Here is a 26,807-nt window from a genome sequence, read left to right as displayed (position 1 = left end):
GCTTTCCCCCTGTCTACTGATCAACCATCTTGATTATTACCCTTTAGTATTAACTATAGTATATACAGAAGGACTGAGCAGGGATTTAGCTGGGTTTCCCCTGCCCTCTTATGCAACCTAAGGTTCTGCAGCACTCCCTTCCTGTTTGTTTTCAGGGATTAGAGGCAATAATCCACATACTGGTGACATAATGAGGCATAAGCTTCACTCAGAGGAGGCAGGACACTGTTTTGGGAGACCCTGGACTAGAAGGGATGGGCATGGAAAGTTTGAAAGGTGGCAGCCTACCCTCAGAGCTGAGTGGCAGGGAGATTGCTGTTGGGTTTTGCACATCATGAAAGCATTTCCATGAATACTGTCTTCTTCTTGAAGCTGGATTCAAAGTGTCTGCCTGGAATATCTCACACAGCAGCATGTGCACGCTGTCAGTTTGTGTTAAATTAACCAGAAGGACATGACATCATGTGATAGACAAAAGCACTGCTTGGTACCATGTAACCCAACCCAGAACTTTTCACGTGAAGCATTTGTTTTGGTTTGGTTTGAAGACATTTGCCTTTCTAACTGGTCCATTTTAATTAGAGCTGAACCTGAACCACAAACGATAGATTTGAACTTTCCCAGAGTTCAGCGGTGTTCAGATCTGGCTTTTGGTTTGGCCCATCACAAAGACAGGGGTCAGCTCCAAAGTTCAGATCTGGAAAGGAGCTGCTGGAAAGTGGGGGGCTGCAAAGATTATTTAGTGAGACCCATTTCTCATGGGTCTCACTAAATTCATGGGGAATTTGCAGTAGAGACATTGCTCGTGGGTTTTAGGAGCAGTTTTACATAAGCAGCATCTCAAAGACTGGTATTAATATCAATCTATCTGTTGAAATACTCATGTGCAGCAGAAAGGGCCTTGTTCCTCCTTTTCTGGTCACAAAGCCTAGTCTGAGGCTGGAGTACCTTAAAAACCTAGAAATTTTTCTTCTTGTCTTTGTTTAAAACTCATAATTCCTTTCCAGGGTATACTGCTTAAAACCAATTGACTGTGGGCTAGAAATTTGATCATTTTATTCTCATAAATTTTAGTTTTTCAGCAGGTAGCTTGCAGGGTTGTTATGACATCTGCCATTTGTCAATCTCTTGCAGGTTTGGATCCCCATTTTAGGGTGAGCTCTCTCGGTGCATGGCAAGACACAAACTTAACACAACACAAATAATAAACAGCAACCACTTGTCTGCTAGATCAGATAACCTGACCCAGTGGGGTCAGCTGGAGAGGCTCAGATGAAACATTGATTCAGTATCTGTTGTAAGTCCTCAGAAGATTCAGATAAACCTTGCTTGTTTATGTGAATCTTGTCACTTCCCAACCCTTGTGAGGACCAGAAGCTCCAGAGCTGAAAAAACAGACTTTGCTCTTGTGATGCTTCCAGACTCATTTTGCAAACCAGAGAGGTTTGGATCAGAATCTAAACTTTGTGTATTTATCCCAACTTCTCTGAGCTCTTTACTCTTTTAAATCTCTTTCATATGTGTGATCTGTGCTGTGTCTTGCTCCCTGGGGTTACAAATGGGACTACAAATTAAACACCAAGAAGGGTGGACATCATTTCTTGACCCTGTCTCTCCTCCCAGCAAGATGCACAGGCAAGGCAGATGTATCAGAGAGGTGAATGCAGCCACACAAGCAGTGTGAAAGAGCATTTGGAAAATATTTAAGCAAATTCAAAAGCAAGTCTCAACCCAGCCCTCCCACCAGAATTTTCTCATTTGCTTTCCACAAGCTCTGAGCCTGGAGGGAGGACTGCAGCGACTTGCAGGGTCTGCTGCAGCCCAGGGGATGTGACCTCTGAGCAGAAACAGCAGAGCACAGACACAAGCTGGGGCTGCCAGCCCAGCCCCAATGCTGGAAGGGCTGGGTGGAGTGGGCTGAAGCCAGTGAGGCACATCTGCTGCCATGGGAGATATCCAGAGTGAGAGCACCCCAAACAGCCACACAGCACTCACTGCTGCCTCCCCTTCCATATTCTGCCCTGCCAAGAGTGCACCAAACCCATGAAAGTCCCCACACCCACAGGAAGGGTCACCTGTGACAATGCAAGTGGCTTGCTTGTGGAATTTGACTTGCTGAGTTGGTCCTCTAAGGTGTCCTGCCAGCCATTAGAAACCATGACAGGAATTTATGTGAGCTACAGATTTGTAGGACAGCCTACATACCTTCATCCTTCAGGAGATAATCCAACAGGAATTCCCAGAAAATGCAGCAAGAACCTCTCTGCTCTGCTCCTGTGCAGAATTCATACAGAAGAAGAAAATATTCTGGTACACTATTTGACACAAATTATTTTTTCCTTTTTTTGGTCAAACATAAGTCTTTTTCTATGTCTATGCACTCCTTGAGAAGAAGGCCACCTTGAAGAGCAGAGTCACCAGACAGGAAAGCATAACACTCTCTGTGCCTGGAAAGTGCTGTCCTGGGCACACAGGAGCTGCTTCTCCATGACCTAAAATATTTTTCAGACCTCCCAGTCTGGCTGTCACCATTTCTCAGTTTGAGCAGGATGTCCTCCATACTCACTGCTCTTACCATGAAATGTTGTGTAGAGCAAGGTACTTCCAGAGGTCATTATTTCACAGTTATTTGACATAATGCTCATCTTGTGTTGCTGTTGCAGTGTGAACTAAAAGGTCAGTGGTTGTTCCATTTCATGATATTTGTCTGGATTTAGATTGAAAGTCTGAAATAGAATTTAAACACATATTTATTTATTTATTTATTTATATATTTATTTATTTATTTATTAGACCCTTCCTAGGTCACATAGATGCTTGGTGTATGTGATTCAGTTTAATAAAAGATACAGCTGCTCTTCATAAATTCTTACTTGAGAAATGTCACGACAAAGTAGAATTAGTACTTTATATAAACTCATCCTAATTTTGTACTTGACAGAACCAAGTTAAATGATACTGAAAAAAAAAACAAACCTAAAAAAATACACTACAAGAAATTATATTCAGAAGAATATCTTTTTTTTTCTAATCAGTGAAAGCAAGAAAGTAATCTCTTTGCTTTTCATTTAAAGAAATCTTTTTTCCCCAGTCAGAATATTTTAAGAGTGGGCTCTCCTTTTCTAAAACCACCATGTCCCTCCAGCAATTACACTAAGATGATTGCTGCCAGCAAAGTTGGAAAGGCTCACTGTGCAGGGAAATCTGGCTTAGCTCTGATGGGATAAGTTTAGACTCTCCCTTTCCTTGCATTTTCTGCTGCCAGTTTCGGGGCTTCGCCATGCAGCTTGATACCTTCTGAGAACCTTGCTTTTTTGGTTTCTAACTCTCTCAGCTCTTGGTGAGGCTGGATTTTTGTGCCAGCCACGTGGAAAATGCTATGTGGAAGAACATTTAAAAGATGGGCTTTTAGAGCCAACACCCTGTTGCAGATTTAGCTCTGGGTGATTAGCTCCCTGTAGATGTAAATTATTTTGTATCCCATACACATTAGTCTGAAAGCAGTATCTCATATTTGATAAATGTCCTGGGCTGCTATGCTTGCTTTGTATGTGCTCCCAAAAGGAGGCATCTATCTATCTATCTATCTATCTATCTATCTATCTATCTATCTATCTATCTATCCATCCATCCATCCATCCATCCATCCATCCATCCATCCATCCATCCATCTCAAACATTTGTGTGGGTTAACATAAAAATTGAGTACAAGAAAAAAGTCTACACTGACAAACAAAATATCCAAAATATCCAGCTTGAGGTTGTACCTATCTCTCTAGTAGTCAAGAAATGTCAATTCCAAATGGGGGTGTGGGACCCCTTGGTATCTCTCTGAAGCAGAACAAATAGAACCTCAGCAATTATTATGGGAAGATATAATATGTATTTTTTGGCCAGGTTTTTTTTCCAAATTAAAAGTAAAGGCAGGGTGTGGATCCAAGCTAAGCAGGTGTGGCATGTGAGGATGTGTGTGGGTGTGAATGTAAGGAGTGGACTCCTACAGCCGTGGCTTTCTCTGGCAGGCGCTGGGATGCTGAGCATTGCTGTGCCAGATCCCCCTGTGTCTCTGCCAGTAGATGTGCAGGTCAATACTGTATTGAACAGTGGAGAAGCAGAGCAGAGGATTCACACTCCCATAACTACTGCTCCTACATGGATATTCTCCTCAGCTTGAATTTGTATTTCAGTTGTCTCTTGAGAAGATTCCAACTGAATTACTGTTATCTCCTCACAAAAAGAATCCAGCAAGAGCAGGTCCTTCTGTCCTCTGGATACATACCTTACCCTCCTCATGCCTCTGTGAAGGAGAGGTAATTATCTCTCCCTTCTCTTGCCCTCTCCAGTTGAAAGATGTGTCTCCTTAAAGCAAGGAATGCCTCTTGCAGAAACAGGTTTGTGTCTAACACCAATTTCATCTAGGTATCGCTCAGATATTTGTAATTCAACAATTCTGGCAAAGTGGCTCTGGCCTATTCATAGGCTCTGCACAGAACATTCAGGTAATATTCATAATTTAACTAAACTATCTCAGGAAGCAAGATCAGAAATTTTATCTGCAGAATATACAGAAGCCCATCCACAGACACTCTGGCTTGCCCAGGTACAGGAGTTTGGTGCTTACAACAACCCATAATTCAGTAGACCCTTTAGAGGATTATTTAACATGTTCCTACAGCAAAGGACAGGTATGCACAGTGATTTAAAAAAGAATACAGACATGACCACTGCCCCTAGGGATTTGTTATCTGGGCTAGAAATGACATAAGGTAGTAGAGGAAAAGATGATTTGATGCAAATGGCAATGCAGATTTATTCTTATAGCGGTGCTCTTCAACACAGTGCAATTATGTCAGATCACTGAGATTATTTAAATTAATTAAAATACTGACCCAGCAAAAAATCCACTGAGAAGGTCTGGTGCTGCATGGCAGTGGATTTTGATACTCATAATAGAAGGAATATAGACAGAGTATTTGTGAAATGAGGTCCACAGCAAAATCAAATAGAGTCACAAAATCACAGAATTACTTAGGTTGGTAGGATCCTACTTTGAGTGCATCCATTCTGAACTGATCCACTCATGAAAGGCTCAAGCCTCTAAAATCTGTGCACATGAAAATCTCAGTGGTTCTGGCAGCCACCTCCTCTGCTCTTGTATCTCCTCAAACTAAGCATGAAATTGACTTGAAAGCAAATGTTCTTTAAAAGTGTGATTGGTAGCACTGTCCTGTTTTTCTTCTCAGGTTCAGAGTGGAGGTTTCTTTTCTGCTTGGTTTTTTCCTTCTTTTCTACTTCTTAAATCCAAGTGGACAATGTTTTCCTTGCTGAGCCCCACACAGGTACCTCAGAAACCTTTAACAAGCCATATTAGAGTGCAAGAATACTATCAAGAGCAAACCTAAAAAAAAGATAAAATATGTGCCCACATAGTTATAGATTCCCTTCCCTTTTTTTCTAAATATTGGACTCATTTTTCTCTGTGAAATGCCCTTTAAAAGAGAGACTGTAATGCATTGTCAAATCCTACATAAAACTGTTGTGAACAGGTTGAGGCAGTAGAATTATTAGAATAGAATAGAATAGAATAGAATAGAATAGAATAGAATAGAATAGAATAGAATAGAATAGAATAGAATAGAATAGAATAGAATAGAATAGAATAGATGAGAAAGAAAGGAAAGGATGAGATTGGAATGGAATGGAATGGAATGGAATGGAATGGAATGGAATGGAATGGAATGGAATGGAATGGAATGGAATAGAATAGATGAGAAAGGAAAGGAAAGGATGAGATTGGAATGGAATGGAATGGAATGGAATGGAATAGAATAGAATAGAATAGACTGTATAACACATCTGGTTCCTCACAGACTCATTTAATTTAAGGACTTTGGTACACTTCAGAGCACAGTTTCTCTGGGTGCCTTCAGGATTCCATGCTTTCTGGCAAGGGGTGCAAAGATCTTTTTTAAACCCCAGCGCACTGGAAGATGTCTCCAGCTGAGCTTTCACACACTGTGACATATCAAACCTCTTGTCATCACTGAAAAGGCACCAAACATTCATCAGGGAACCATTGAGTGCCACAGTGGGACACCAGCAGGTCCAGAAGAGAACACAAGCAGGAGACAATCCCTCTGCTCCAGCCCTTGTTTCCCACATGCTACTTTGATAGTATTAGCAGCAGCTTTGTGGAAACACAGCCGTGTGTGACACACAGAGGCTCCTCTGAAAGGCACAGAGCATCTGGGAACTCCCCCCTTGTGTTCCTCAGGCCATGCTCTCCTGCACTCTTTAAATGTGTGCTCAGCACCATGTTCTCATTTAGCTTAGACAAAAATAAGCTGTGGTGCTTTGGGACCAACACTCCATTTCACCATTTTCTCTGAGAATGCTAGGTTCTTAGGGCTGAGCTGGTAAGAAATATTTATTGTGGCAAATGTAGTTTTATGGCAGAGAGCACAAAAATTTCATATTTCTCTGGGCACTGCTAAAGATCTTTTCAGAGATTACAGCAAACTCACTAACCTCACAGAAACCGTCTCAGTAAACTTCACCAAGGGACATGTTGCCAAAAGACAGTCAAAAGCATAATAGAATTATGTTCACTGGAACAGAAATGCTGACTATTGTTTAAGGTTGCCAGGACTTAACTGAATAAATTAGGGGGTTAATTAACTTTAAAATCCCTGTAAATCCTTGGAAGACTCATTACAGAAATACCTGTGGAAAGTAACACCAAGCCTTTAGAAAATACCCATGACATTCAAAAAATGTTTGAAAAAATGTGAAAAGGAGAGGCAGAGTATCTCTTTTTAACAGACATGCTTTCAAAAGTATATAAGAGTGACAGCAAGAAACTGCAATAAGGCTAATGTGAAATAATTCTGGCTCATGCACAGCCCATTTCTAAAATAAGATTTGACAAACCCACATGAGCAACAGAAAAGAATCCAGTTGACAGAGCAATTCTAAACTGATGGCCAAGATCCTGGCACCTCCAGCCATAAAAACTTAGTGGGAGCCTGGAGATGAAAAATGCTGAGTAAGAGAAGAATCTGTAAATAAACCATTATGTCATATCACTACACATGCTCAGCCTTGAGATCTGCAATTTTCTCTGTCCTGGCCATGTGTAATTGAAAATAGATACTGCAGGAGCCTAGGAAGAAGCTGCTGTAATCAGCCCTGCTCCAGCTCTAGACCTATATGAATCAAACAAAATTAAACAATATTATTTTAATTAGACTGTAGTAGAAAATAAGGGGGTTAAGGAGGAAAAGTGAAATGAATGAACACTGTAAAGAGAACATTACTGAACATGACCATCAGCAGGCTCCATCCCAGAAAGTCCTGGGACATTCAGCCAGCACCACATTCATTGCTCAGGAGCACTTCTGAGCACGGGTGCTTCAAAGGAACCTCACAACCATGGATGGCTATATCTATTTTTTTGTATTTACTGGAGGCTACACAGAAATCAATGAGTTAGCACTAATTTGTCAGTGAGTAGGAGATGTAGAACAAAGGCTGATCCACTGCCCAGTGGAGTGGACTCCAGAGGAGAGTACAAACCAAGGATAATATGAAGAAGTCCAAGCACTTCTTGCCTCAGACTTCCCTAAGCAAGTGAATGATGAGCAGATGTTATAAACTTACACCAGCAACAGAGGAGCCCTCTGAGCTTTAGAGAGCAGAATTTGTCTATTTTGATTGCTTTCCAGTTAGATGTTCCTCATCTCAGAACATTTAATGGAGTGAGTGGTTGTCCTTGCAGCCACTAGTGCTGAAAACTAGTGAAGAGCTATAACTAAGAAGAATTGAAAAGACAAATGTCTGACCTTTGTTATAAAAAAAACCCAACAAAACAAACCCACCAAAAACCTAAAAGAAAGGAATTGTAGGACCAATCAGATTAACTTCAGTAAATGAAAAAATATGGGAACAAACTTCCATTTGTAAGCTCATAACTAAGAACAGGGACATGAGTAAGAGTCAACCAGGATCTGTCAAGAACAAATCACATTAAACCAAAGTAATTTCCTTCCTTCTTGGGCCACCCAGGGCCTCAGAGGCAGAGCAGAAGCAGTTTATACCATAAATCTTGGACTTAAAGGGAGCTTTTGACCCTGCTTTATATGACATTCACAGAAGAAAAATAAGAACTTTCCCGATGGTTACAGACCATCTGAAAATATCTTGGAGGGTGGTTATCAAAATGGAAAGGTGTGCTGACTGGGTTTCTTGTGACCTGTGCTGGAGCTGGTACCAGTCAGGATTATACTCTTGACTTGACCAAGAGAATATGGACATTGCATTTGCAAGAGAATGTGCACATTGCATTTGTGAATTATATTATGTTGGGAAGGAGTACAAGGAAGCTGGAGGAAGTTTGGGTCAAAACTGGACATGATCATGGATAAGTGATCAAGAAAAGAAGGAGAAAAGCCTTAAAACAAGGAAAGAGGAGGAAAATCAGGAAGGCAAAGATCTGTACGTGGGAATGATCATCTGCACAAATGCAAGATGAGAAACATCTGGTGGCAGAGCAGCTGCACAGAGGACAGCTGCAAATTGAGTAAAAGTGTCCTGCTGCTGTGAGATGAGGAATGCTGGCAGGAACAAACAGGACTATAGCACAAAAGGCACATGAAGGGCTCCTTCTGCTTTGACCTCAGCTGGGGCACCCTGTCACATCTCCAGCACTGCAATTCCAACCAGCCAGCTGGGAGAGCAGGGCAAGGGGCAGAGCCCTTGGGGGTGCTGGGCAAGAAATGATGGTGCAGCACATCTGGGAAGGGGTGGAAGTCTTTACATATTTCAAGGCTGCTGCTGGAGGGGGGAATAATCTGTTTGTGGAAGCTCTAGAGAAAGAAGCAGTGGGTTTGCACTCAGAAAGAAGTTTCAGGTTAATATTAGTGAAATACATACCAGGAGGGGTCCTAAGGTTCTGGGCTAGACCGTGGAACATCCTCTACTGAAGATCCTTAAGAACAGGAACAATAAAGATTGTTCAACAATAAAAGCTGTTGTGAGGAACATCTGTCTTATTAGCCTATGTTAGGGTTGACAGAGCAGAGACCCTCCTGAGTTTTCTGCTCCTCTGCCTTAATTTTTCTGCCTGTACGAAGTGATTTCAGTAGCCACTAGTTCTGACATGTAGCACTGGGTACAGAAAGTTAGAGGGACAGAGAAATTAAATTAAATTTAATTAGTCCCTACTTTATAAACCAAAGTTAATTACACTGAAAATGCAAAGAAAGTATCTGTTCCAGACAGTGAGAAAACTCCCTGTGACTTGTACTGCCCTAGGATCAAACCCAAAATGCAGAGCCTGCACTATTTTCCTTGACAATTGTTAATATGTGTGTTGAATAAAATACAAAATTACAAAGGAAATAAACTTGTCTGTAAAAGTCTTCATCCAACACTACTTAAGATGCTCTTGTCTGAGGTTCAGTTTACTCATCTGGATGTATCTATGGTCCTTTGCCATAAAAAATGACTCAATCTGTCATCAGCTTACCAGACTTGTTAAAAAGGGTAGGTTTGTAAAAAAAATTTTAGTTTTGCTGTGGTTCATTTCTTTTTCCCATTGACCTATGTTGTATTGTTTCATATAATCAATCTTTTGTCTTGTGCAAGTGCACAAAGAATTTGTTTTGTTTAATAACAGTGTGTAGTACTTTCTTCTATCATTGCTGATGCAAGATCTAGGAAATTGCTGGCCAAACACTGTATGTTCTGCAGTTAAATATTTCAAGTTAAATTACAGTTCTAATGGCTGACATTCAGTGGCAGCCTGATTCATCCAGCTGCTGACGTGAGTAATTTCAGGGATGGTGTGTGCAATAGCAGAATTCTCATCTAATTACTCTGACAAAATAGATGTCTTGCAAGCAGCTATGGAACAGTTCAATCTTTAACCCTGTGCTCACAGCTGGATAATTGAATATGTATTTAGCCTGTGTGATTCTCAGCTGATTGTGGCTCCAGGCTGGAAATTCTCTGCTGAATCTGTGCACATTGGAGTCTGGTAAACTACAGCAATTGTGGAACTTGTCAGAATTTCCACATCAAACCATGCTAAGTTAAGTGCTCAGTTAGAAGTCTAAAATTTGGCCAGAAATGTCATCTAAAAGAGGGGTAAAACACAGGGTACTCCATGGCTCCAAGGACAGATAAAGGCTCCTCTCTGATGGAAGAGAAATGCTAAGGATCAGTGGTCCAAAATCTGTCTGAGCAGCAGCTGCCTGCATTGCTGGCTCTTAGAACACTTTTAAAGTTCTGTTAGAATGCAAATAAACTCAAGAAAATGGCAGTAACTCAGATTGGCAAATGACAGACTCCTCTGATAGCCTGGCAGATTGCTAGAAGTGGCCTTGAGCACCTTCACCAAAGAAAAAAGGCTTAATTTTAATTAATACTGCCTGTCATCTCCTTTTGGAGTTATTAGATTAGACAGTTATCAGATCAGATAGTTATTAGCTCATGTTATATTCATGAAAACTTCCCTTCTATGTTTTGGGAATAAAGTCAGAACTGTCATCATCAACTGACACCAAGACAGGAATTTCTAACAGAGAAATGGACAAATCCAAGGGTTGCAATAAAACCAAAGCAGTGTCTTTTCCATCAAAATAAAAATCTCAACAGAATTTTTCTGGTCTATGGGACAGAAAACTTTGGAAGTCAGACAAGATTTTTTCTTCTGAGACTGAAAAACTGAGTGTATACATTGCCAAACAACTAGATAATCAGGATATTCACTGGGAAAAGAAATATCTAGCCCCAAATTTGGGTCAAATCCCAAATCTGCTGCTACTTATATCTTCATTTCATGAACATTTCTGGAAAGGCCTGTCTCCTTTTTGTTGCAGACCAAGAATATTTTTGAAATCTCAGAAAATTCCGCAAAATGAGATTATTGTTCTCCATTAAGGTATCAAAGCAATCATTACTTAAATATTTTTAGCTGCCTGACAAAGAGTTGCTTAGAACTGATTCCAAGTGATGACATGCTAATGAAAAGCTTTGTGTAGAGCAGACATTATTTGAGCACAGAGGTTCCCTTCCCTCCTCCATCAGCAGTTTCTGATAGACTCCACTGATCCTGGGACCTTAGTGAACTGTCCAGGAACACTAGTGAAGTTTTAAAACTTAGTCTAGTTTAAAAATACCCACAAAACTTTAATTCTTAGCAGGACAACTTAACTTGCTAATTTCTGAGACCTTCTTATTTTAGAGCTGCATTGAAACAGGAGAGTAATCTCTTCAGAGAGTCAGTGTGGTTTCCATTGGATATTATCCCATGACTTGAGAAAATTCCATCACTGCTGCTAGCTCTCAAATGGATAAAGGAAAGATATTTTCCTTTATTGTTGATGGTAGTCAGGGGTATAATGGGAATGAGGGAAAGGAAGATAAAGACATGAGTTTCTTTCATTTTATATAATTGACCAAGGGAAGCAACGTGTGAAAATTGAAAAAGAAGGCACAGACACAGTGGCTGTAATAAAATGTCTTACCATGTGCTCTGGAGACATGGGGAATATATTGAGCTAAACACAAAATATGAGCAACTGTCACCAAATCTCTGAGTAAATCTCCTGAACTGTAGGTCACAGCTGCCATATTCCCTCACAGGAATTAATTTCATCTTGTTAATAAACCTTTCTACATGTACTTCAAAGGTATCTGACCAAAAATTTCCCTGGGTCTGGTTTTGCATTGTTGTTTACCCTCATCCTGAAGAAAAGCCAACTGTATCTATAAATGTAGCTTCTATTACATCTCAAACTTCCAATATTTCCATTTATAGATTAGAAATAGAATTTTTTTTAAAGAAGAAAGAAAGTAATCGTGCAAGTCAACAGAACACATTAATAACTGTAAACACATTATAATTTTTAACACATTATTATTTTAATTAATAATTTTAAAACGAGAGTCCCAGATTTGAATTTAGCTGGCAGGCAGAGAGGAGAGGAGTGGATATCAACACGTGAAGATCACACTAGGAGCTAGAACAGTGGTCCCATAGCTGGTTTGGATTGCTATAAACCCTCAGAAATTTCTTACAGACCACCAGGTATCGTTATCATCAAACTTTTAATTGAAAACACTATTTAAAATAGTGTTTAACATGGCTCTGTGGGTTAGCTGTGAACCCTTTAGCGTGGCCTCCTGGACCACCAGTGTTCTGCAGAGCGTTTTTGGGAAGCACTGAACCAGACTGCACACATCGTACACCCCAACAAAACACGTCTGGGTCTGAAACAGAGGCGCAGCTCCTGCAACTGCACCATCTTCTCAAATAATGCACATGCCAGCTCAACCTTCTTGGGAGCTGAACAACACAAAACCCTTTTGTTTTCTTCCCTACCCAAAGTTTATTTTTTATTTCTTTGGAGAAACAAGCGAATGGTGCCAAACCTCCGTTTCTGATTGTTTCTTGTAGGATCTTCCTCATATCTGGCAATGGTGTAATCTTTCAGGAAGCTAACTATGAAAATAAGAAATATAAATTCCCCCCACACTGTGGGGTTATCATTCCAGAATAATTATGAGATCTATGAATCCAAATATTAAAAAATTAAAACTAGCTTCTAAGTTGGTTTTATTTTTTTTTCCTCCTCTGGAAAATTTGTTGCTTTTTTTCCCTTCCCAAATCCACTAATGATGCTAGAGCTCTGTGTGTGGTCATTAAAGCATTTCAACAACTTCCTGCAAATCCTTTATAGTAATTCTTTGGCTGCAGCACTACAGGATTGTCTGTTTATTACCAGAGAAACACACTGAGGAAATCAATGAGAAGGGAACTTATGGGGAAAGCATTGAGAAGGGAACTTGTGTGGAAGTGTCATAAATAACAGCAGCAAAACACCTCGATCCAGCCCTGTGTACAGTCAGTGACAGAGTGGTCTCACACAAGAGCAGGGATGGGCTGCATCTTCCCCTGCCATCATTCTGCCTCCTTGCACCTCACAGGCACCTCAGGCAGTCATGTAGAAAGGAGCCTTATTCACCTCTCCTCATACTCACCTTATTCACCTCTCCTCATATTCACCTTATTCACCTCTCCTCATACATTCATTATCGACAGCTATTGCATGGAATTGGCAACCAGGAACCTTTGCAAGTAGCAGCACCACAGACCAAATAAAACCCCCCAAACCCCCCCAAAATAACTCCTTTTCTAAACCAGCTATTATTTAAAAATAACTCTGTGCTTCCATGACAGTACTCACCTAATTTGGAGAGAAAATAGTGCTGCCACAGCACTTCTGTGCCCTTTGTATGCTCAATAGCCATGGTAATGCAGAGGTTTGGGTCAGAGTGGGAGTGGGAAAGGGTCACTTCAGCAAAACTAATGCACAGGAGAGGTCTGCAAGGGAAAGGAGTAACCTCTGCCTTGAAAGAAAATGAGCCCTTCCCAGTTCTTGTCTCTATAGGTCTCTCTTGCAGTACTTTACACTCAGCATCACTAATGGATGCTACTGGAGCATCCATTAGTGTTAGATTAATAATAATCCAAAATTAGATTAATAATCAGTCCCATTTTTGTCCAAGGGTTTTTTTTTTTTGGTTTGTTGTTATCTGAATAGTTCTCTGTTTCCAATTGCAGCGCCCATGCTTAGAGGTAGCTGTCAACTCACTTTTTATTAATCTGAAACAGATAAACGTCAAGCTTGCAAACCTGACTAGACAGTATGAAAACAAATCCTGTGGCCTCACCTCAGCACTGTCCAGATTCACTGCCAAGTTCCCCTCTGGTGAAGGTGTTTGCTGGGACTATCCCATGCCTGCATACCTGGGGTAATTTGCCCCGAGCTGAGCCAAGCATCTCTAACACGCGCAGAATTCTGTAAGATGAGAAATCCACGCTGAGGAATGATGCCCCTCCTCACCTCACATTGCTGCCTGACCCCCCTTGCTGTAGATGATGTGTGTGTGTGCTTTCTTCAGCTGCCTTTCTGCCAACCCATCAGCTTTTGGCTTCTCTCCACAGGAAGCAGGGAGGCCGCGTTCACCTATGCCATTACCGCTGCCGGGGTCGCGCACGCTGTCACGGCCGCCTGCAGCCAGGGCAACCTCAGCAATTGTGGCTGTGACCGAGAGAAACAGGGCTACTACAACCAGGAGGAGGGCTGGAAGTGGGGAGGCTGCTCTGCGGATATCAGATACGGCATTGAGTTCTCCCGGAGGTTTGTTGATGCCCGAGAAATCAAAAAGAATGCACGGAGGCTGATGAACTTGCACAACAATGAGGCTGGAAGAAAGGTATTCCAGAAAGGATGAGGGATGGGAACTTGTGTGCTGGAGGATGGGGGGGAGGCTGGCTTGGTGGCAGGAGGCATTTCCTGAGAGCTCACCCCTCTCTCTGATGTTATCCCACACCCACATCAACTCATCTGTTGTTCACCATTTTCCCCCATTTCTTTTTACTCAGAGCTGGCCATGTATATATGGTACCTATAGTACCATGTATTATAGGTACTCCTGTAAAAATTTGTGCTTCCTAAGCCTTCTTTCCAGCCCTGATAACAGAGAGGACCTTGCTGGATCTGTTTAGCTGAAAATCACTGTTTTTCATCCAATTTGCAAAAATCTAACAAGGGATGTCTGGGCTTATGATGGGACACAACTGCATTGCTCAACTTCCACAGCACTTCCAGATATTTATTCCAGTGAACCCCAAATCACTTATTTGACCCCAGCTCTAGTTAAATACACATAGTAGTACACAATGCACTTCTTAGCAGATGCACAACTGTCTCTTTGTAACTACAAAGAGCTTCAGAAGAAGAAGAAGCAGTTTCCTGTCTACAACCATGATGGAATTGCTTCTCATGGTAACAATAAACATCGTGCATGGAGCTATGCTGATTTGTGTTCACCAATACTCATAGCTGTCAAAGCTTGTCCTTTAAGAAGTGCAACAAATCTTTCTGCATCATATTTACTTACCTCAGGAGAGATTGTACCCTGTGTTGCAGAAAAATCCAATATACCAATGTAGCAATCCAATAAAATCTGCCTCCTTCTCTAGTCCCTGAAGTAAAACTGAATTTTCCTCCTCCAAAATCATGTGTGCTTTCAGTTCTGTACTGAGCTCTGGGCAGAGAGAGTAGAATTGGTGGTGACAGAAGCAATGCAATTATTTTACAGCCTGGATCTTGTTTGCTAGCACAGTTGCATTGGCCATGCTCTGAAACAGAGGGTTTTGTATGGGCAGGGGTTCACTGGGATGGAAATGCTACATAAATTCAGTGTGGTGAGAGAGGCACAATCTCAAGTGTAGAGAGAGGATGGGCACTTCAGTGATAATTCACACTGAAACAGCCTTGAGGGCCACAGTCTTTTTTCCTAAAAATTGCTGCCACAGATATAAAAGAACTTCATTCAGCAATTGACATTGGAAGACCAGCTCCAGGTGTGATCACCTCACTTAGGCTGGGAATTTCAGCTCAACATCACAAATTGTATTTGGAGGCAAAACAAGATGTAAGTCAACTCTTAAACTTGCCAGTGAGGATTTATTACTGATAGATGCATTCCCATCCCTGCTGAAACTGGCATCCTCTGTGGTGTGTGTGTGCCACCCCCATGGAGATCCTGAGGCAGGTCCTGCTTGGAAGAGGCCACACTCTAGATGGGAAAGGGGACAAAAGAGCGAAAGCAGATACTGAGATGGAGAACAGTGAAGTCCCAAGGACAGAAAGAGCTCATTATGTGAACCAGGCACAGATCATGGGTCCCCCAATTCTAAATACAGCACAGTAACCACCAGATCACATTGCTGATTCTTATTGAGCACATTATATTTTACTTTTCATAGAATTTCATAAACAGAGGGACATAACCAAACCAAATAAGTGCATGATTTTACAGATACTTCTGGTAGCAGAATTCATGCAAATAAATTTTATTTAACAATTCTAATTTTTTTTTCAAATGTTCTTGCAAAAAACAAATTATAATACTTTCATGTTTAAGAAAGGAATTCAAAGGCTTGCAGTACCAACAATATATTTTTTATCATTTTTAAAAATATAAATAGTATTTTGGAATTTATTAACTTTCTGTTGCATTTTTTCAGTAGTTATTTATACCCATAGCCATTCATTAATTCATTGTATTGCTTTCAAAAGCTAAGAATGACTGAAAGGATTTGATGTAGTTTTTTGGTTTTAAGTATAATCCATAAAATCCAGAGTAATGTGCTAATATAAAATATGGTTTGGGGGTCACATTTAGAAATAATGTTGGTGTTGTGATATATATTCCCTTTAATTGAATATTCAGAGTTGTACAGTAAATAATATTTAGTGATTTTTGTTCTTCTGAGATAATTTGCTGCTTGTATAAATTAGACATTTTGAATTCAAGTCTGACTGACTCTCTGAACAATCTGTTGCATTTTTCAGTAGTTATTTATACCCATAGCTGTTTCATTATATTGCTTTCAAAAGCTAAGAATGACTGAAAGGATTTGGTGTAGTTTCCTACAGAGATGTCACAGCACTTTTCACCATTTAAAATACCCTGCATTCACATCTGTAATGGTAAGGCCTGCAGTTCTTTTTTTAGTCATTCCAAATTGACTTTTTGAGTTAGCTAAGAAGAACAACTTTTAGCCAACAAATATGCTACCTTTCTTTTATTCTTCTTTTTGAATCTCAACGCCTTCCAAATCAGAAACATGAGTAAAAAAGGGCACAAAAATCTCCCAACCCCACATAAAATTGTTTCCAGCTTGCTCTGAAGTCAGTGGTGGGCCCTTGATGACCCCATTGAACATCTACCAGGTGGCCAGAGGTTCATTGCAAGGATTATTAGTCAAGACTGTGGCCACCAGTTTTGCCCCTCAAGCAATTATTTGAATATTCTTTTATACCACCACAAGGACTTTCTCATGTGCTCTCAGAAATCTTGCTCATTCTCCATCTCTTCCAGCACTTGTCCCACACATGCCTGGGTGTCAGAGGGGTTTGTAAGTACAGCAGTGTGGCTTTAATAATTTCCCTTTGTTGGGATGCTCTCAAACCTGACCTGCTGGTACTTCACTGCTGCTAAAACCAGAGCCCAGAGGAATTTCTCTTTGTGGAACAAGCATCATGCTGTAAAAATAATTGCACAAACTTTGCAAACTGATGAGGGAAAAACAGTCTTGGGGGGGGTCTTTTACTTCTGTCTAGGGTTGAGATGTTCAATACAAACCTCTAATAAATGATCTCATTGGAAAAAAAAAGACATTTAGACTTCTCAGGGAATTTCTGATGACTGTGGAATGAATGAATACCCTAATTGCCCCACTCTGCATCCTGTATGGCTCTGCACTGAATTTCTAAGAATTGTTTCAGCTAATGGCAGGTTTGCAAAGTTTCTGCTAAATTTGCAATAGGAAGCACCAGTGAAAAAAATCATAATCTTGTCATTGGTGTAATTTGGAATCAATAAATGCTCAGGGATTCCTGGTGGCACAAGGCTCTCCTGATGGAAGATTTATCTTTGGTGGCAAAGCGGCACCGCATGGTGTGAGAGAGCAGAGGAACAAAATTCCCTGTCAGTTCCTAAACATCTGCTGTGATTTGGGATGGAAAGAACAAGTGTGGTACATGAAAACAAGCCCCCAAAGAGGACTAGTGTAAGTCTAAGACAAATGTTACTGAAAGAACGTTTTGTTGCAAATTTGAAAGATTACAGAGAGATCTGTGGGCAAAACTTTGACAGAGTAATGAAAAATTAAATACCAACAAACCAAGTCAGCTTTGATGCTGTTTTATGAAGCAGCTTTCTACCATGTATTTTTAGAAATAAATATCTTTATTCTGGGATAAATGAACTTAGAGTAACATCTGGGAACACACATCATTAAGCTTAACTTTTTGTTGAAAGTTTCAAAACAATGACTGTCTCTCACGGGAAATCTCATTTATAAAAATGGATGTTTCTGTTTGTTTTTATAGGGTGAGTTAAAAGAACAAACTAACAAATTGGTAGCAGATTGCAGCTTTTACCAAAGAGTAGAAATGTTTCTAACAGTTTATCAATCAATTAGGCTCTTACAACAGACAGTGACTGTGGTTATGTGGAGAAAAAATTGGCCTTTCCAGAAACACACCCATCACTCTGACTGCCAGCAGCTCTGCCTGACACCATCCCAATATTTACTCCTTTGTTACACCAATGGGCCAATGGGGTTTTCCTAGTTTTTTTTTTTGAATGCTTGCAAGATGACAACAGCTGATTTTACATATGAAACAATAAGAGTGTGGGGATAAAACAAATAATTCAGGCTCTCTTCAGAAGAGATTTTTCAATTATTTGGGACATTTCCACCTAAGATATGGCTTTTTCTCATAGTTTCTGGTGCAATAGGCCTGTGGTACTGGGAAGGGGTTCTTTTGCTCACTTGCTTTGGCTGTAGAACAGCTAATGAGGTGATTTGTTGATTACCATTAATTACATATATACATATATAAAGATACAAAATTTATAATAAAATAAAATAAATTAATATAATATAATATAATATAATATAATATAATATAATATAATATAATATAATATAATATAATGTTATATTATATTATGTTATGTTATATTTACATAACCAAATATAAATATAAATATAAATATAAATATAAATATAAATATAAATATATATATAGTGTGTGCACATAATTATGGATATTTATACATATTTATGTATATGGACTGTGCATGCTTTGTATAAGACAGTGTTTGCTCCCTTCACCTCATGTGAAGCACTGTAATTAGTCAGCTCACTCCTGCAAGATGAACAGTGTCTAATTTGCTGCAGGCTGCCCCCACTGTCACCTGACAGGCTGTAACGATAAGAAGCAATGCCCAAAAAAAGACTCTGAATAAAATGTTCTGAAGTCACAGTGAAGGCTGAATCCCAGTTTCAAACGTGAAAGCCAACTAATTTTATGCTGTTATAAGCCTAAAGTATTCTTTAAAACGTGACTTTGTTTCCTAAGTCATTTCAGGGATGCAAAGAATGTTACTTTCCAGGTTTTACAGCCTCTGGTCTATCATTTGCTGAAAGTTTCTTTCTCTAAAAGTGACAAATTATTTCACTACACATCCCTTGTGAGAACTTTTCTTTCACAAAAGAAAAGTTTTCAATAGTTGTGCTTCATGCCGTATTTTCAGTCTTCCCACTTAAAGTGATTTGCAGTCAGTTACATAAATCCAATTTCAAAAATTTTGGTGTTACAGCTTGGGTGGGTTAGATGGATAACTAAGGACTTATCCATAGGTCCTGAATATGCAAGCTTTGGCTCAAAATCTCATGAGGATAGATCTCCTGCTTCCAGCTGGGCTGGATTTGTTAGCTCATATTTTTCTTCCAGAAACACACCCTAACACAGACTGCCAGCAGCTACATCTGGTACTACCCTGCTTTTTGAACAATTTGCTTTAAAATTAGAGGGGGGAATAGCCAAATATTTTAGGACTTGCTAAATGGTTTTATTCAAGAAATGTGCATGCCCATGCATACCATGTAATGCATGCAAGGCATGTATCAAACATCCAGTGAAATATCACTGCACGACCTCAAACCTGACACATCTGTTCTGCCTGACAGAATAAAACTACCAGTGAAATAGTTTTAACTATTTCAGGTGATATTTTACCTTTAATGTTTACAACAAATTCCTTAGAAAACAGAGTGCAACACTGCAAGCACGCTTTGGGGACGATGGGGAGGATGCTTCTGAAAGAAACTGCTTTGCAACATTTCACTGTAAAAATAATATTTGGAATGTTTTAACCAATTGCAGCAGTTTGTTGCTCAAAAATTTATTTTCTCCTCCTAGAAAGTAGAGAAGAAACACTGATGGATTAAGCTATTGTTCACCCTCATAACAGCAGGGACATCCATCAAATGGGCAGCAGGTCCCAAAATGCTGGGTTAATTTTCCTGGTGGCCAAGAGGAGAACTTGTGTAAGGAGAGCAATGGGCTTTCCTCAGCTTTTTCAACACATTAAGTGGGGACTTATGGAACAGGGAGGCAACTGGAAGGCAGGAGGAGGCGAATTGATACCTCCAGGCACCCCTGATGGTCCCCAGCCCTGCTCACTCTGGCAAGTGGCAGGGAAAATCCAGTTCATGCTGTGTCTGGACAAAAAAGCAGAGCCTCCCTGGTCCCATTAAACTAAACAACAAGGAAAGCAAGGATGTGACAAGAGGAATAAACACAGTAACTCAGTTCCCCATCCCACAGAACATAAATTCTGTTGTGATGCTTGATGGAGCAGCTTCACAGAGGAGCAGAAAGAAAGCCATGCAGCTGAACTTCCCTTATTCCTCTCCTGCTGGCTCCATGCTCCCTCTTCACAGGAAAGGAACACAACCCAAGGAGACACACCATGAACTGCTCAATTTTGGGCTCTGCAAGCTACTATTAACAAAGAATAATTTCAGGACATTTGTATTAGAAGATCAGCTCTCCTGGCTACAGCTGCATGAGCACCAAAGAAGTGGTGACATCTTGTGACCAGAATTTGGTAGTTATTACCCAAAACAAAAGTTGGTCACTTGCATATTTGATGAGGCAAAACTCCTCAAGTCTTTTATTTCTTTTTGATGCTTCAGTAAAAAAATTACATTCAAAAGTTACATTCAACACTTGGTCAAACAATGTGCATTTCCATTAAGGAAAACAAAAACCAGCAGGGGTAAGCCAAAACACATGCACACACAAAATGTAACTATTGTTTTTACATATATATGTAAAATTACTGTATATACATACATGTATATGTATATGTATATGTATATGTACATGTACATGTATGTATATATTTTATCCAAATAGGATTTTTACCATGTACAGAAACTGTATCTGATGTTATGCAGTTGGGTCTAGATATGGAACTTGAATTAGAGAATTTCTTTAATGCACATAATTTTGTTTCATTTTGGTCTTCGCAAGTCTTTTTCTACTTAACTGGCAGCAGGCAGCCCTCAAATTGCATTTTAAATGTATGATTTATATAGGTATAAAAAATGTGGGATTAAGAAAGCTTTAGCATTCTATTTCACAATTCATTTAACAAAGTAGCAGTAGGTAGAAAATTTTACTTAGCAAGATCACACTGGGGTGGGATGTGGAAAAGGGACTTGAGAAATGTTCCTGTGATTAATCTGAGGCAGCACAGCCCAACGATGGGAATTTCCTCTTTGGGAGGTAGATGTTGCTGTAAACCATTCAAGATTAGATACGAGGCACTGACATATGACAAATGAAACTGCTGAGAGAGTGGCTCATTGGAGCTAATGATTTTCAATCTTTAATTAAGCACCTAGCTTGGCACAGTGTCTTAGATTTGAGTGAATAAGTACCTTCAGGGCTCAGGGTCAGAGCTTTTATGGGAATTTTTCTGAGGAAAGCTGAGCTGGAGGGACTTTTAGGAAGCCAAATGTTAGTTACTCTTCATTCAGAGCATTGAGCAAACAGGCTCAGATCCTGACACCTTTTCCAGGTCCCCATGGCACCTCCCTGGCTAGTGGGAAGCTGCTGAAGGCACCACACAGAGAGAAATAAATTCCTTTGGAGGGCCAGAACATGCTGGCCTGTCAGCAAGGAAGGGCACTCTGGATGGAAAGAGGGGAAAAATGCTGCTGAGAATCTGCTTAGGTTGGGCCTCGTATTCCCTGAACCTCCAAGTCTTTGGGCACAATTTTATACCCACAGCTGACTGTGGGCACACAAATTATAGCATTCAGGAATTTAACTACCTGATGATTGGGCCTCTGCTCAGTGTTGTAACCCCAAGCATTCCACATTCATGAGAGAAGCCTCCAAAAAAATTTAAAAAACCTGTAAGATTGGCCTCAGGAGCATGAATTAATACTTTTTGAAACTTCTGATTTTTTTGAGCCTGCATGGCTTGCATTTGCAAATCCTCCCACCTTCAAAAATAGTGGGAATCTTTGAAAAAACACAGCAGTGAAATCAGGTTTCTCCTCACCAAAATGAATCACAAAACTGGACCTTCAGAAAGAGAACGGCAAAAAAGAAAAAAATATCAAGACTTAGGATAAAGTTGCTGGAGATTGTACTATAGAGGCTGTGATGTAGTGTCTATAAATAATATATATATAATGTATTTAATAATGTCTATAAACATCAGAATCTCAACCAAATACACACAGGCAAACAATTATTATATAGACAGACAGGCATATATATATATATATATATATGCACATAAAAAATTAAAATACACATTTCCAAAGATGTCACCCAGGACACCAAAATGGGTAATGTCTGTCTTTCAGGAGCAATGACACTATCTAGTGTATCAGGGAAGGACATCAGAGGCTCCTTGGGACAGTGTTGAACCCATAAAAGGATAAGGAGCCTCATGAACTTTGTCTCCTCCCACTCTTAGCAAGTTACTGACTTGGCTTTTTCAACGAAAATGTAGACTCCAGAAACATATGTAGGGCATGACAAAATACGGAGCCTTCAGCAATATTTACTGCTCAGGGAGGAGTAAAACTCAGGGATGACAGATCCCATTGTCAGTGCTTTCCTGGAAATCCTCAGATCCTTGTGCTCTTTGCTGGAGGTGTAAAAGTTGCATCCATCCATCTCTTGTCATGGATTTTGCTGCAGTTCTTACAGCTGCATGTTGAGAAAGCGGTAGGAATGGGTTAGTTTCAACAAAACCAAACATTTTTCAGCACAGCTTCATGTCGAGCACAACTTCTAAGCATGTTTTAATACATATATATATACACAAACACGTCTAAATATCAATAGATTATTTGTACCCAGATTTGTGGAACAGGATTGAAATCTTACTTAGGGGTCTTTGGAAAAAGGCCTTCTCCATAGGCCAGAAATGGATACAGAGGAGACCCTGGAGACCCCTAAAACACCCCAGAGTGTGTCACAGTGCATCCATCTCCTCACTGCCACTGAAATGCTGCTGCTGCTGCAGAAGAAGGTGGCAAGTTTTCTCTTCTGTCAGTATGTGAGACAGGAAGGTGATGCAGTGCATTCCAGTGTCTACAAAAAACCCAGCTCCTCACAGCCTTGCTGATTTTCTTCTCTTAGAGCAGTTGCAGCTACGGGAATTTCTTCCCCAACTCAGTTTTCCTTCCTGGGAAACACCTTTTCTGCCCCTGATAGGATAACTTGACTTTCACCCTGGTAAAGCCTGTGGTTCCAGAAGGTCTAAGGTATGACCAGGCTGAGGTCAGACCTCAGCAGGGGCTGCAGCTCCTCCTGAGGGGAACAGGAGGGGCAGGCCCTGAGCTCTGCTCTCTGGGACCAGGGACAGGAGCTGGGAACGGCTGGAGCTGGGTCAGGGCAGGCTCAGACTGGAGATCAGGGAAAGGTTCTTCCTCCTGTTCAGGCACTGTCAGGCTCCCCAGGGAATGGTCACGGCCCCAAGGCTGCCAGAAGCGTTTGGAAAATGCTCTCAGGGATGCACAGGGTGGGATTTTGGAATTGTCCTGAGCTGGACTCGAAGAGCCCCTTCCAGCTCAAGATGTTTTATGATTCATGCATAGGTTGCTCAGCTATCTCATATTTGCTACCGTATGTTGGTAAGGGAGAATCAAATCCAAATATTCTCTTTAATACTGAAACCCCAGAAATTTGGGAAAAAACAAACCATACAATTTAAGTGAAACTCAAACAACTCAGGAGGGTGCCCTCTATTTGCAGGGATAACCAGATCTGCACAGCTTTTATTTTAAGGCCAGTTTCTGAAGCAGTAAGCATTTTTTACTCCCTCCTACTTCATTATGCCATTGTACTCAGATTTCGGCCCTTTTATCCCTTGCCCATTTCAGTCATGTTCTGGGATCTGCAGCGAAACCGCTACAGGAGATGGTCTGCAGCATCAGTAATGCTTTCAGACAAGCTCCCTGGCTCATGTTTCTTTGTTAGCATCCCGTTGCGAAGGGGAAAGATCAGCCTGCTTTGCTCTTAGGCCCTGATTTTCATAAGCTAATGATGACTGTGGGTGTAATTATGGTCAGCCTTAAGTGGTAACGCAAGGGCAGGAAAACAGAGAGGCGCTTCCGTGGGGCTGGCTTCCCCCTGCTGCACACACGGGGCGGGAGGACACCGCTGCTTTTCCCCACACAACCTGGCCCTGTGGATTTTTCAGTTCAGGGCAAATTTGGGAGAGAACCCCCAAAGGGGCTCCTCTAGGAAAGCAGATTCAATTGGCCCCTCCTCGCAACCAGTCCAGGAGAAAATACCTCCTTGGAGAAAAGTGGAAAAAAACCCGTTTATTAAAAAATAAAACTTAATGAATAAACCCCTTGCTGCTCCAAAAGAGATGGCAAACTCAGAAAGTCCCCTCCCCGGGTTGCAGTTCAGATCACTCAGTCTCTGTCAGTCCCTCCAGTGCTGGAAATGCCACAGCCCAGGCCCGGCCCGGTGCCCACAGCTGGAGCTGCCGGTGCTCTGCTGGGTGTTCTGTCCAGAGAAGGGTTAAACAGGTCCAAAGAAAAGGGAAAAAGGAAAAAACCACAGTCCAAGGAACTTCTTTGCCTCAGCTAGCTAAAACTAACTAAAAGCAAAGGAGAGCTCTGTCCTGCTGTCTGTCCATCCGCAGACAACACAGTCCAGGGGCAGGGATGTGGAGGAGCGAGTGCAGTGTCTGAAAACAATCTGTGTGCTTCTTCTCTGGCCCCTTCACTCTCTGGAACAAGTCTTAAAGGTGCAAAACTTATTATTTAGCACAGAACAAGACAATTGGGGATAAAAGCATCATATAGTCAACCTAGGATACCTGGAAGGAGGGATGTGCTGGGCGCGGCACAGCTGGGCTGCAGCAGAAACAGCAGTGTGACAGTGGAGCATCAACCTGAGCTGCCACCCTCAAGTGTGTTTCTCCTCTGACTCTGAATTAAACCCCTCTGGCTGAACCTCCCCTACAACAGCAATGCATTTCTCTTCTCTCCTGGTTAACAGTACTCCGTTGAGCAGGAGAGAAGAGAAATGCATTGCTTTCACTCCTTCAGTGAATTTTTTTCCCTCTAATGCTGTGTTATCATTGCCCTGGTGGAAAAATAATGTATCTGTGGCTGATTGTTTGCTGAATAGTTGGACTAAATACTGCAAAAATAATTGCTGCTTTTTAAGGAGATGGGACATTCTGTGTGTGGAATAGTCGGTAAGTTTACCACTGGTGGTGTTGCTATAGGTACATAGGAAAAATCTTTAATTGTGCAGTGAATATAGGATCATAAAATGGTTTGGGTTGTAGGTGACCTTAGAGATCATCTAGTTTCCAGCTCTCTGCATGTAGGCTTGTTCAGTCACACAGTAGATACTGTTCTTCTTAAGCATTCTTTCATCATTACTTAAAGCAATTAAACATTTTGAATCTTATACCACTTAACCCCCAAACCCATTCTTGTTTTCTGTTTTCAAAATGAAAATGATTTGAAAAAAATTTGAAGTCCCCTGTGGCTCTAAAGATATGTCTCCTAAAACGTAAGTAAATATTCTCCAGCATTTGGAAAAAGAATGGAAACGTTTTCCCCAAAAAAAGACAAAACACTGTATTTCCAACAAGGTGCCACTTGAAACAAAATGTTATGAGCATTGTGCTGGGAGGTGAGAAGATTTATAAGCATTATAAAGAATTACAAAGCATATATAATCATTATAAAGCATATTTAGAAGCATTTGAAAAATTTCAACCAGCAGTAATGAATATTCATATGAACTAAACAGACTGAGGTTTAGGCAGGCTTGCGACATTATTTTCCCGCAGTAACAATATGCAAATGTCTGTACACATAGGTTCTTGAAGAGAGAATGAAATTGGAGTGCAAGTGTCATGGAGTTTCAGGTTCCTGTACAACCAAGACCTGCTGGACCACACTCCCTAAATTCAGAGAGATTGGATATATTTTGAAAGAGAAATACAACGCTGCAGTGCAAGTGGAGGTGGTAAGAGCCAGTAGACTGAGGCAGCCAACCTTCCTGAAGATCAAGCAGATTAAGAGCTACCAGAAACCCATGGAAACGGATTTAGTGTACATTGAAAAGTCACCCAACTACTGTGAGGAGGATGCTTCCACGGGGAGCGTCGGTACCCAGGGACGGCTGTGCAACCGCACCTCTCCCAACGCGGACGGGTGCGACATGATGTGCTGCGGCAGGGGCTACAACACACACCAGTACACCAAGGTGTGGCAGTGCAATTGCAAATTCCACTGGTGCTGCTTTGTCAAGTGCAACACGTGCAGCGAGAGGACAGAGGTGTTCACCTGCAAATAGCGGCGCCGTGCGCGCAGAGCGAAGCGCCGCGAGCGAGGAAAGTGGAGTACAACAAACAACGACAGCATCATTTTGCACATCTGATCCTCTTGGGGGAAAGAACCCCAGCCAACACCACAACAACCACTCCCTCCCCACAACTACCTATTCTTCTAAGGATGGTGCATTTTGGCTGGCTGGCTGTTGTAACTGCTTTGGAAACAAGGGCAACAGGATTAAGGTGATGTTGACAACCACATGAAACTTTCTCTCTGTCTCTCTCTCTTTTTTTTTTTTTTTTTTGAAACTACAATCTGGATGTTGTAGAGTTCTCTTAGTGTTTTAAATTATACATATCAGAGAAGCTGATTGCATTGCAGCTCCCATGACATTTAAAAGAAAACGACATTTTCTCCTATTTTGCAGCAACAAAACTGTCTGGCCCTGTGCAAACAAAGACTTTTTTAAGGAAATGAAACCTTCACTGCCTAGAACACAGCGTTCTCTCTGCAAAAACCAAAATTTCTAAGA

General features: G+C 40.9%; 1 protein-coding gene across 2 annotated transcripts in view; it reads left to right on the top strand.

Moving 5' to 3' along the window:
* WNT7B (Wnt family member 7B) overlaps positions 1–26,526 on the top strand; it is a 90,174-nt gene extending 63,648 nt beyond the window's left edge. For both annotated transcript variants that reach the window (XM_058023449.1, XM_058023448.1), the window contains exons 3-4: positions 14,012–14,283; positions 25,818–26,526. In XM_058023449.1, the coding sequence (XP_057879432.1) occupies positions 14,012–14,283; positions 25,818–26,297 (752 nt within the window). In that variant the 3' untranslated portion in view covers positions 26,298–26,526. The remainder of the gene's footprint in view (positions 1–14,011; positions 14,284–25,817) is intronic.
* The last annotated feature ends 281 nt before the right edge of the window (positions 26,527–26,807 follow it).

This window comes from Melospiza georgiana, chromosome 4 (genome assembly GCF_028018845.1).
Source record: "Melospiza georgiana isolate bMelGeo1 chromosome 4, bMelGeo1.pri, whole genome shotgun sequence".
In the NCBI taxonomy this organism is placed as follows: Eukaryota; Metazoa; Chordata; class Aves; order Passeriformes; family Passerellidae; genus Melospiza; species Melospiza georgiana.
The sequence above is the reverse complement of the archived record's forward strand: the minus strand, read 5'-3'. Positions and strand labels throughout refer to the sequence as shown.